Here is a 12,821-nt window from a genome sequence, read left to right as displayed (position 1 = left end):
AGAAAGAAACTGGGCGTTACATAAGCCAAGCAGCCTGTACACCGGATTTGCAACAGATCCAGGGCAAAAAGCGATCGCAGGGGTTAAGACGCCCAAAGCCTCTCCCACTTTACAACCTCTCGCGACAATAAGACGTCATCCGAACGCGCCGGAGGCTCCGGCGGTCGCGCGGTTTGTGTCGCGCGAAATCTTCCCCTGGCGGTGCTGTCTCACCGGTGAGGCCGAGAAGCCGGCGAGTGTCGCGCTCTGTCCTCTCGGCCTCCCGCCACTATGGAGTACCTCATCGGCATCCAGGGCCCCGACTATGTCCTTGTCGCCTCCGACCAGGTGGCCGCTAGCAGCATTGTCCAGATGAAGGACGGTGAGAGGAAGCAGGGGAGGCCTGGCCGGGCCTGGGTATGGGGGCAGTCGGACGGAGTTCGTAGGGGGTTGGGCGAGCACCAGAGAGGGTTGGGAGGTGCAACCCCATGTGCCCTACTCTGCACTTGCTTAGTTTTTGGAACGAGGAGACGGGCAGACTAGCTTAGGACCTTGGCATTCGCTCTTCCTAGGGCTTCTAGGTCAGTGCTCTGCTCTGGCCTTCGCTAAATGCTTACTGGGCGAGTTGCCTGTGGGAATTCAGTTTTTACGTGTTCAAGCGCCTGCCGGGTACCAGGGTCCCTAGACCCCCGAATCATTAATAAAGTTTTCCTGCTGTTGTCGCTATTAATGAGGTTAGTTTCTGGCTGTATGAGATGACATCCTGCGGGGACTGAGACTGTGTGTGGGACTAGAAACTTGGCATTTCCCTCCCGCTGCCTGTTTCTTCCTATTTCTCAGCCCTGGTCCTCCTTTTCCAGTTTTCCAGGGCACTGGCGGCCAAATTTTCCTTGTATTTAAGCATTAAGTAGTTAGTGGAGTTCGGTGTTTGGAGCCTTTTGACTTACTTTGCTCTGTGACTTTGTACAAGTTATTTCGCAGTGCGCAGATTTCCTCATCTGGTAAATCAGGTTACTAATACCAACCTCACAAACTTGTTGGGAGAATTCAGTGAAAAAGTTTGGTGCAAATGCTTAGCGCAATGACAGATTGGTAGTAGTAATAATACTAAGCACTTAAGTAATGATTTAAATTAATTCATTTAAACTTTTAAGATAGGCACTGATATATCACCTTCTAACAAATGTTTGTGCTGAGGCCTAGAGGTTAAAAAACTTGCCTTAGGCCACAAGAGGCAGAACCCAGGTTCAAACCAATGCACTTTGACTCAGATCTTTTGCCCATAATTATTGTACTCTAATATCTCCCCATAGTCAGTACTTAATAATTTTTTAAAGATTTGGGTTGTTGATCTGTTGAATCTAAGAGTGTGTTTTCATGATTGATCATAGACATGCTGCTGTTGAAAGAGTATTATGCTTTGGCTCAGATGGCATTTGACAAATAGGTTTTGGGCACCTGTGTTGCCCATTACAGTGCTAGGCATTGAAGGTACGTAAAGAAGAATAAGATGTGGCCTGTATTTTGTAAGAAGTTACAGTTTAATAAGAGACTGAGATGTATGTACAAATAATTCTAGTACAAGCTAGAAAATTATGCTGCATATATAAAAATACAAACTTCTACTGTTGGGTAGAGGAGGAAGAAGAGATTGTTTTTAGGCAATTCAGAAGAAGAGATTCTTTCAGGTTGTGGAGATTAGGGAAAGCTTTGAAGCAGGCTATAGTTAATCTTTGGTTTAAGAAAAGAAAAATGATTAAATTGGGAAGTATGTCCCTCACTGCTTTTATAGGTGACAGGAGTCTGATTGTCAGGCTGTCACCACTTGGGGAGATGGAAAAAACTCTGAGCGACTTTACTTGAATTATGTTCTTTCTGAAGAAGAGAGACCTAAAAGTGATTTGTTAGACATTAATGGTATGGATTGGATTATTCTTCAAGTCAAGTGACTTTATGAAATTCCATGATCAGTTTATAGAAGTTTTATTTGTAAATCATGCTTTCCAAAGGAGTCAGTTTGTTTTGAGAGTAAATCTGTCCATTATTTTGAATACTAAGACCTTTGACATACAGCTGATTTCAGCATGAAGTAATGTCTAAGTAGAATAGTAACCAAATCAGTATCTTTACAGGTATTCTGTATAATCTGCACAGGGCTCTAAGACATTAAGGAAACAAGGAAATAAGTACTACAAGATGATTTTTAAAATCTTTTTTTTTTTTAATGTTTTATTTATTTCTAGGAGAGAGAGAGAGAGACAGTGTGAGCAGGGGAGGGTCAGAGAGAGAGGGAGTCACAGACTGAAACAGGCTCCAGGCTCTGAGCTGGCAGTCAGCACAGAGCCCGACGCGGGGCTCGAACCCACGAACCGTGAGATCATGACCTAAGCGAAAGTCGGACGCTTAACCGACTAAGCCACCCAGGCGTCCCTGCAAGATGATTTTGTATGATAAAAGAAGCATACCTAGTAAATATTAGTTTTTAAGTTAAGGATTTTAGGAGTGAAGCTTTAGGGTATTCAGAAAAAAGAAAGATCACTGTGGCATGGAGGAAAGTTGAATTTCAGTTAGTTCTTGAAAAATGGTTGGAAATAATTGCACTTAATTCTAATTTACCCTATAGTTTTATAGGAGCTTTGGAATTCTATGAGGACTTTTTCCTATCTTTCATTTCATGAAGGAACTTATGTAGGGGAGGCAAGAATGCTGAAAATGAGTAACATTTTGGGATTTATTTTCTCCAAGTATAAAATAAGAATGATACTTCCAATCAGGTTTTTTTTCCCCTTGGTTTGTCACTTTGTGATATTTTGATACAGAGAAGATGTTTCCCAGAGATTGGTTGCTTATGGAAATGCCCCGAGTCTTCGGTTCAGTTATGTGCCACATTTGATGTCACTTGTCTCCTGGTCTGTATAGAATTGCTTTTAAATTACTCAGAGCACTTCATCCCACACAGAATACTTTTTGTTTCCTGAATTCATAAAGCATGTGTACTCTGAACTACATTGTCTAGTACTGAGTATAATAATATTGTGCATGTACAGTTTTACCTACCTATGAGTTAGGTAGGGGCAAGTGATAGTGTAACCATTTTGTACAGTTGAAAACTAAGGCCCAAGTTTAGAGTGCTGAGCCCAGATTATAACCAGGGTCTTTTGGAGCACCTGGCTGGCTCAATTGGTGGAGCATGCAACTTTTGATATCTGGGTCACGAGTTCAAACCCCACATTGGGTATGGAGCCTACTTTACATAAATAAATAAATTCAAGGTTTGTTGGGTTCTAGTACAGTTGGCTTTTTTTAGTATTGTATACTGATGTTCTTCATTTTGTTGTACATTTGTTTCGTGTATATGGATCTTGTAAGTTCTTTGTCAAGGATTAGAAATTCCCTAGTGCTACATAGCCTGTTTCCTCAGGGAGCCATTAGCATCTATAACATCTCCCTTTACTACTCACTGGATACCCAATAAATGTTTAAAAAACACCTTTGGTTTTATATTAAGTTCATTTAAAAATTGAACAGTTTAATGCCCAGAGTTTTATCATTTCTTCTAAATGTGATATTAAATCTTTACGAACAAGCTTTTCTCTTTCCACAATAAGAACACCTTTTTTTTCTCATTATGAAAATATGCAAATGTATTAATATTCTCTGGTAAAAATGACGCAGGTTTAATATGGGGATTTTAAGAAATGGTAATAAGCACAAAGAAAGAAATAAAAATTGCCCATATTCTTGCCACTGGCAAGAACCTAGATGCCAGGGCATCTAATATTCTTCTGGTCTTTTTTCTTTGGAAAGATAATATATCCATAAGTGAATTTTTAAAAAAATTTTATGACCAAGTTTGCAAACTAGCAGTCTTTAAGTCTTCTGTAGCCTATAACAAATAAAGGTGTGTAGGAGTTTCAAGGCAGTTTGATACTATCTGCAGGTACAGTTTCTGTGATGTTTTTTTTCAGTCTAAAAAGTCTTCTTATGGTTCTACAACTCAAACATTTGTAAAATACTTGACTGTAGCATTTTATTCTTTAAATCTTTTTAAGGGATTTTGGCATTTCAGAAGCTTTCAAACAGGAAACATGTCTCCCAGGGAAGATTATTCAGCACTGTTTGAAAAAAGGAAAGTGAAAGTGAGCGGGATAGAGACCTTTGGGCCTTTTCTGAAGCTACATGCTAAACATGGGGTTTTCTTCCTGAGGCACTAATTGCTGTATGAGTATTTATTTATCTGTGTAATCTGAATGGGTCTGGTCCAACTAGATAAGATTAGACTTTTGGGATTTTTGAGGTTGTTTTTAAATAGCTTAGTATTAAAATATTCGTTAGAATATTTGCTCTGGCTGTCATTTTAATTTTCTCTTTGCTTTGGAAATGGTGTTGATTTACTTTTTAAGGTGATTTATATTCTCAGTTTTTTTTTTTTTTTTTTTTTGTTATTTCTCAAGAGGGTTCCTTAATTTTCATTGTAGCACTGGTTCTTCATCTATGCTTTTGTGTGTGTATAAACAAAATAACTAACATTTGTATTTGTAGAGACTTTGCAGGGCTTATAATCATGAACCTAAAGGTAAGGGCCATTGGCTTGATTCCTTCAGTTTCTTTGAAGGCTCTATTTTTTTTCACTTAAATGCTTTAAAAATGTATTTAACTATATTTTCAGTGGTCAGTTTTCAAATATATTCTCCAACTGAGATTTACCTTAATAAAATACACCAATGGGTTTAATATGGAGAGTGAAAGAGAGTAATTAATATAGTTGCCCATTAAAGTCTTTTAAAAAACAGGGGCTGCCTGGGTGGCTCAGTCGGTTGAGTGTCTGCTCTTGATTTTGGTCATGATTTTGCACTTCATGGGCCCGTGTCCGGCTCTGCTTGGGATTCTCTTCCTCCCTCTCTCTGCCCCTCCCCTTCTCACACAGACTCTTTTTTTCTCTAAAAATAAATAAATAAAAAAAAATTTAAGTCTTCTAAAAACAGTGAGTAGCAAAATTATTCAACATAGTGATTGATAAACTATAGTTATGGCTGCCTGTATGTATGATACCAGTAAATTTCTGATGAGGTAATTTTTAACACTATTTTTTTCTTTGAGCAGATCATGACAAGATGTTTAAGATGAGTGAAAAAATCTTACTCCTGTGTGTTGGAGAGGCTGGAGACACTGTACAGTTTGCAGAATATATTCAGAAAAATGTGCAACTTTATAAGATGAGAAATGGTGGGTAATAGTTGCAATATCACTTTGGTTGATTTGTCTTTAAGTCTGAACTAAAAAAGAATATTCTCTACTGGCAGTTCTACACATGAGCAGACCAATGTAGCCATATTTTTATTTGAATCTTCCTACTTTTAAAACCTTGTCTAGACCCTCCTTCTGATCCCAAAGGTTTTCTATAAAAATCCTGGAGCAGAAAAGAGAACCATTATAACATTGATACTTGAGGGCCACCTTGAAGATGAACATGGTAGTATGTCTTTTTAAGTGTTAGGTATTTCAGAGGATGTTATTTGTGCTAAAGTATATTTGAACCTCAGGGCTAAAAGACCTCAGTTAAACTTGGCTTTACTTTTTTTTTTTATGTGACAAGTCACTTATCTTCTCTAGGCCTTTATTTTCCTCATCTTTAAAATGGAATAATAATAATATTAATGAATAATATGTAAAATACTTATAAACTTAAAGCTCTGTGTAATTGTGGGAGATTTACTGTCAAAAAGAGTTCTGCCTTGCCTTTCTGGTAGATTCGTGTCTAGGAAGATAATTAGGATTTTTGAGAGTTTCCTCTGGGGCTAATGAGCTCTAATCCTTGTTAGAGGATTCCTCAGTAGGATTTCCTCATTAGGGAAAGCATTATAAAGTAATACTAGCCACTAGGCCTATTATCTGGGAAAGTTCATAGTGTTACTAGCAGAAAAGACCTTACTTCAGTTTTTTCACAGTTTAATACACTGAGACACAGCACTGGTATAATATGGAACTGTGAAAGAACTTACTTTGAATATCATTGTATAAAATGGCTACATATGACCCATTTATATAGTTTTTTAGGCAGTAAATTTAGCATCATACATCCAGTTCCATGAGTATTTTTTGAGGGCCTCCTCTGTCTTAAGCACTCTGGCTAGTACCACAGAGAATTCAGAGATGAAAAAGGAACCTAAAGCATGTGGCACTTAGGTTTTATTTCAAGAATTATTTTTTTAGTGGTTCTGCTTTGCGCCTACATGGCAGGTAAGAGATGCCAGTAATGTTTCTCAAGTACCGTAGCTGCAGCAATATTTCACTGTCCTGTCCTGGGAGAGGGAGGAAGAGAAAACGAGTTGAGAGGGTTCCTTGTTACATGGGTTTTGGAATTTAAAGTCTGTGCATAAAACAAAAATCATGTATGGTTAAAATTGCCTTTAAAATCTTTTAAATTTCCTGTCAGGTGTAGTTCTGTGTATGTAACCCTACACAGTAATTCTTACGCATATTGAAGTTCAAGAACTGAGATAAAATAAGAGAAAGGAAGAAAAATCTATATAAAAATAGGCATCAGACCTTCTGCTTTTAAGATAACTGTAAAATCCTTAGTGGTGTTTAAGGGATTAGGTGGAGAATTGAAAAGTATTCCTGCTTGTTCAGAGTTGCTCCCCTCATGATTTAATATGTACTGATAGGCTTGTTGTGAGGATGAAATTCAATAAAATATGAAAGCACATAGCATAGACCATGAAACGTAATTGCTGTTCAATAAATACTCGTTAGAATTTTAATCTAAATCTTAACCTGCTGTAGCACTGGTGTTTGAAGTGTTGTAGGGAATAACTTAACCACATGCTGTCTGTCTTTCCAAACTGGCATTTCCTGCATGGGGCTGCTCTGTTGTGGGTCATTCTTGGGTTTTGGCACTAGTCCCATTTTACTGGGGGGTTAAGTTCCAAAGTGAGTGCATTATTAAATGTAAACCTGATGACATTCCTATGGGCTGTAGTTTTGTTGTCATTACAACTTACTCTTTAGAGGCTTTATGCTTGAGATGCCCTGTTTTTAAAAATGTTATAGGTAGTGATGGAAGTGTGTTTTCCTGTGGGTAGTACTTTTGAAAATCATATTTAATAAAGTTATTTTTTAAAAGAAAACCTTATGAAGTATGACTCTGAGGCGATCCTAACTTCCAGCCTCTGTTTTCCCAATATCCTTTTTGAATAAACTTTAAAGTCAGCATCTTGAGACCTTGTTTTTTTTTTTCCCTCCCAGTATTTGTGTATTTGTACCCCTTTCTATAGAGGAAACCACAGTCTGTTGATGAATGAACAGCTTAAGCAAGGCTGTGCATTTGATCTCACCATAGAATAGTTGCCTTGGTTCTTGTTGTGGCCAGGAATCACTGTCAGTACTAACCGGCGATTTCACAACTGTTGTGTGGGTAATGGGAGAAGTAGGATTGTACTCCTTGTTCTGTGTACTTTATGTACTCGGTGTAGAGAGGGCGGAAGGATGTTAGAACAGGAGTAGTGGGACGATTTGGGGTGCTGTTATTTCTACTGCTTATGACTGTTTATCTCTTGGACCAGGTTATGAATTGTCTCCCACAGCCGCAGCTAATTTCACACGCCGAAACCTGGCTGACTGTCTTCGGAGTCGGGTAAGTAGTATAGCAAGCAGCCTTCTGTGAGAGCAGAAAGATCTTCTGTGCTTCTGTATTCCTAGTATACAGTAGTAATTTTGCCCTTTTTTTGGACCTCCTGAGCCCTTCTCATTATTGGTACTTGTTCATTCTTCAGGCTCTTTGGATTTGTTTTCTTTTTCTGCATAGTTGCTAATTAAAGCCTGAAGGGCAAATATATATTCACAGAGAATTGAATAGGGCACACCAACATGAGGGCCTGTCATAGCTCTTTTAAAATTTTTTTCAGTGTTTTCATAGCACACCATGATTCTTAATTCCGACGGCTAAAGGTTCTTACATGGTAGTGGAGGTGAAACCTTGAAAATAGCAATGCACATGTCATCTTGAGATCGTCTGTCTTTCTGTGACTGTTCTCGCCATGGCACACAGACGTATTCATCTTCACTTACTTTGGCCTTGTTGCTGTTATAGAGCTGTTTTGGTTCCAGCAACAGCATGTTAAAAGATGGCAACATTAAGGATTGAATGTATTCAGGATTGTGTAGGATGTGCCAAGAAAGTTCATGTGATTGCTAAAGGTGTGTATTATTCCTTTCCCACGGGGACTAAGTAAATGGAGCCTTACCATGTGACCTCACCTGCTATGCCTGTGTACTCATCTATGAAATCGAGATAACTTCCTAACCCCACAGGAGTGCTAAGAAAATGAATGCTTGTAAATCATAATATTTAACATTCATATGACTTTTGCCCAAAGCATTTTGCCTAATAATTTAATCTGCTCACTATTCCACCGAGATATATAGTTAATTCTCTGTCACTGATACAGAATGAATGGCATAAAGTGGCAAAGGGACTAGCTCCAGGTCACACAGCAGGTCAGACTGAGCTACGCTAATGGTGCCGTAATTACTTGACTGTCTTGCCTTACATCAGCTCCTTGGTTTTTCGGTAGTGTTTCTAGAACATTAGCGCTATTCATGTTTTTATTAATGGTTTTAGTTTCATTGGCACTTGCTTAAGCTGAGTTATGACAGAATTCTAAACAGTACAGGTGTTATTTTTTAAGTTACTTATTACAGGTCTTTAAAGGAGTTTATTTTCTAGGTTAGGTTCAGTGCCTAATAACCTTGGATTGAGAACTTCTCAATAAATAGACCCTCTTTTTTCAGTGCTACCTTTTGCCCAGGGACTTGTACACTCTAAGGATCATGAGATTTGAAAAGAAGCTAGAGCTATGATGGTGGGAAGAAGACAAATTTACCTACGTTGTTTTGATCTGGGTAAAAGGTCATTGGTCTTTTCTTGTTCATTGCTCTGTGAGAGAGGACAGTGGGTCAGATACGACCTTTCCTGCCACTCAGAAATTCCTGTGGTATTTGGTAAAGAGTATGCTGTGGCTTGCTGTGTGAAATATCCCTGTTACTTGTCAGGCAGAACTGGGATAAGAATTCCAGCTTTGGGCACAATAAATACTGTGTCATAAGTACAGCAGACATTAAGTAAATTAAGCTCCTTTTAGAACTAAGATAAGAGTGGCAATGTGCTTCGTGCAAATGCAGTGGATCCACTTAATCTCCTAGCAGACACGTTTGATGTCTTAACAAATAAATATCCCTTGTAGACAGTGACGTGGGGCTCTAGTAAGTATTGACTGACTCTGTCTGTGGTTCTGAGACCAGTCTCTACTTCCCACCCTTCTATCAAATTAGATTGTTCTAAAATACGAGTTTATGTTTTAGTCATTTTATTCTGGGGAGAAAGATGATATTTTTTTAGTCTTTCTAATAAGTGCAAAGTCACTAGATTTAGTACATTAATACAGTCACACTAGTTGGCACATGACTTTGTGTCTGTAGCTCAGATTGTCTGATTTTTTTTTTTTTAATGTTTTATTTATTACTAGGAGAGAGAGAGAGAGACAGCGTGAGCAGGGGAGAGTCAGAGAGAGAGGGAGTCACAGACCGAAACAGGCTCCAGGCTCTGAGCTGGCAGTCAGCACAGAGCCCGATGCGGGGCTCGAACCCACGAACCGAACCCACGAACCGCAAGATCATGACCTAAGCGAAAGTTGGACACTTAACCGACTAAGCCACCCAGGCGCCCCTCAGATTGTCTGATTTCTAAGTTTCTGTGTGTGTGTGTGTGTGTGTGTGTGTGTGTGTGTGTGTCTGTCTCTGTCTGGGGGGTGGTATTTGGTTGGGAGGACATTTATTTATTGCAGAATATATGATGAATTTTAAGGAAACTGGTTCTTTAAGATGCAGGCAGGTTTAGCATTGTGGTTAAGCACCATCTTTGGAATTAGGCTGCTTGAGTTTAAATCTGTGCTCACTGACTTATTAGTTGTATGTCTTTGAACAGATTCTAAGCTTAATTTCTCTGTTTACAGATAATAGCACTTACTTTACAGAATTAGTATAAAGATTAAATGAAGTAATCATGCAAAGCTTTTAGCACAGTGTGTGGCACATATGACTAATAAATCATTTATTTCTATGCTGCTATTGCTGCTTGATGGAAGAAGCAATTTAATAGGTGTAAGTTTCTTATGGAAGATTCTTTGTTGTGCTATTTTAGTTGAATTGATTGCTGGTAAAGAGAAGAATATAAAAAATTATTGCTATGGATAGGGAAATAGCAATAAACCAACATTGATCATTTAATATGTGCATTTGGTCTAGATCAACACAATCCAGTTTGGTAGCCACTAGTCATATATGGCAGTTACAGTTTTAAATAATGAAATCAAATTTAAAATTTAGTTCCTAGGTGAGAGTTTCTTGGACTTTGAATGAGAAATAAACTTATGTTTCTATTAAAAAAATTTTGGTTCCTCAGTCACAGTCACCACTTTTCAAGTGCTCAATTGCTACATGTGGCTAATGGCTACCATATTGGACGTTGCTAACACAGAACATCATCATCATGGGAAGTTTTCTTGGACAGTGCTATTCTAGATATATACGTGATCTTATTTAATGCTCACTATGACACCATAAGATGAATGTTATCCCCATTTTACTTACAAGGCTATTAAGATTGGTTAATAAAGAGGTTAGATATGTCTGTTATGTGTCCAAGTATACCAAAGGCTGAGGTAAGATTCTAACTTCAAATACCATACTCGTTGATACTCTCTCCCTTATTAGTTACTGCATTATTGTACAAGTATGTTTGTGTATTTGGGGAAGCATAAAATTTCCAGTTCTAGTAAATGTGTCAAGACCTCTGTATAGGATTATATAGATAAAGTATAAATATGTGCCCATTGTAGATGATAGATGTTCAGTAAATATTTGCTGAATAAATGTCATCCAGTTGATCCACAGATACCACTGGAAATGTTATTGTACATTTATATACTGGAAGGGAATTGCATTAAAATATTTTTAATGAGGGGTGCCTGGGTAGCTCTGTCGATTAAGTGTCTGACTTTTGATTTCAGCTCAGGTCATGATCTCACACTTTATTGAGAACAAGTCCCATGGCAGGCTCTGTGCTGACAGTACAGAGCCTGCTTGGGATTCTCTCCCTTTCTCTTTCTGCCCTTCCCCCTCCTCCCTCACCCTTCCTCCCTTCCTGTCTCTCTCTATCTCTCTCTCTCAAAAATAAATAAATAGGGGTGCCTGGGTGGCTGAGTCAGTTTTGAGCATCCAACTTCGGCTCAGGTTGTGATCTCATAGATCATGGGTTTGAGCCCCGCATCGGGCTCTGTGCTGACAGCTACCTCAGAGCCTGGAGCCTGCTTCGGATTCTGTATCTCCCTCTATTTCTGACCCTCCCCTGCTCATGCTGCCCCTCTCTCTGTTCCTCTCTCTCAGAAATAAATGCAACATTGAAAAATAAATAAATAAATTCTTTTTATGTTTTGGTTAATGGGCTATAGCAGAGAGAGTGATAGGGAATGGGGCTATTTCTTGCTTGAAATGAATTATGTGGCACATTTCGTATAGCTTATTTGAATGCCCTAAAATTACCTGTTATTATCCACCCTGATCTCCATTTTACATATGTGGAGGCCTACGTATGAACCAGCCAAATCCAATATCCTTGGGGAATATGGAGTTTCAAGGTGTAGAGTAGAATGCTGCCCTCCATGGTATGTAATCTTCCAGGCTTTACCACTGCTACTCACTGGCCAAAGTGTTTTCATAGAACCTTTCTGCCAAATACTTGGTGAGCTTTTGGTAATTAATTTTTTAACAGGGCTATACTTGTTAATGCTTAGCACCTAAAAAAATAGAAATAATGAGTTGGAAAAATATCAGCGAGCCTGGTGTAGTGGTTTTCAAACTATTCCATGAAGTTGCCTTAGAAAAGTCACCAAGGAAGACCAGTATAGTGAAACTTTAGCTGTGTTTCATATAGGTCAATGTAACTTTTATCTATTTTATATATTGGGATTCTATGTACAATTATATTTGAAAAAAATGGCTTCACTGTCCCCTTACCACTAAAGTTTGAAAACCAGTGGTATAATTGAAAGATCTCTGCTTCAGGAGGTTTAGCACTAGCGCTCTTGTGAGCCAGTTTAAAAACCTTGGGAGAAGAGAGTTTGATTGGATAATTTTTATGGTTTCTTCTAGCCCTCAAATAGTATAATTTAAAATTCTAGTGTCAAGACTATACGCAGACTTGAATTTATTTTTTCAGGGAAAGGTAAAGAGTATGTAGGAAAGAATTTCAGTTATTAGTCATTTCTTTTTTATTTATTTATTTATTTATTTTTTTAAATTTCTAAGAGAGAGAGAGAGAGAGAGAGAGACAGTGTGAGCAGGGTAGGGTCAGAGAGAGAGGGAGTCACAGACTGAAACAGGCTCCAGGCTCTGAGCTGGCAGTCAGCACAGAGCCTGACGTGGGGCTCGAACCCACGAACCGTGAGATCATGACCTAAGCGAAAGTCGGACGCTTAACCAACTAAGCCACCCAGGCACCCTAGTTATTAGTCATTTCTAAAAGTGACCATGACTTGTGCCAGCACTCTGGCCTGAATTTGAGTGTGTGTAGTCTGGTTTATAGTAAGGCACGTCTTGTATGGTCTTGTCCTAGAAGAATACTGTTGCTTTGAGCCTCTATCTGACCACTAGAGTTATTGTCATTGCCTTTGATGGCTGGCACAAAGACGTCATCTGTTTATTGGTATCAGTGAGGTCATGTGACTTGGTGAGCAGATGGCCCTGGTGAAACCTTGACTTTGCGGGTTGTGTCCTCTAACACA

The 12,821-nt window shown here is 38.7% G+C and overlaps 1 protein-coding gene across 1 annotated transcript in view; it reads left to right on the top strand.

Moving 5' to 3' along the window:
- The first annotated feature begins 159 nt into the window (after positions 1-159).
- The window catches only part of PSMB2 (proteasome 20S subunit beta 2), a 32,739-nt gene continuing 20,077 nt past the window's right edge, over positions 160-12,821 (top strand). The window contains exons 1-3 of the mRNA XM_039251680.1: positions 160-361; positions 5,083-5,205; positions 7,545-7,615. Coding sequence (XP_039107611.1) covers positions 271-361; positions 5,083-5,205; positions 7,545-7,615 — 285 coding nt within the window. The 5' untranslated portion in view covers positions 160-270. The remainder of the gene's footprint in view (positions 362-5,082; positions 5,206-7,544; positions 7,616-12,821) is intronic.

Source organism: Hyaena hyaena, unplaced genomic scaffold (assembly GCF_003009895.1).
Source record: "Hyaena hyaena isolate Hyena2069 unplaced genomic scaffold, ASM300989v1 scaffold_397, whole genome shotgun sequence".
Taxonomy (NCBI): domain Eukaryota; kingdom Metazoa; phylum Chordata; class Mammalia; order Carnivora; family Hyaenidae; genus Hyaena; species Hyaena hyaena.
Note: the sequence above shows the minus strand (reverse complement) of the source record. Positions and strands in the feature narration are given on the sequence as shown.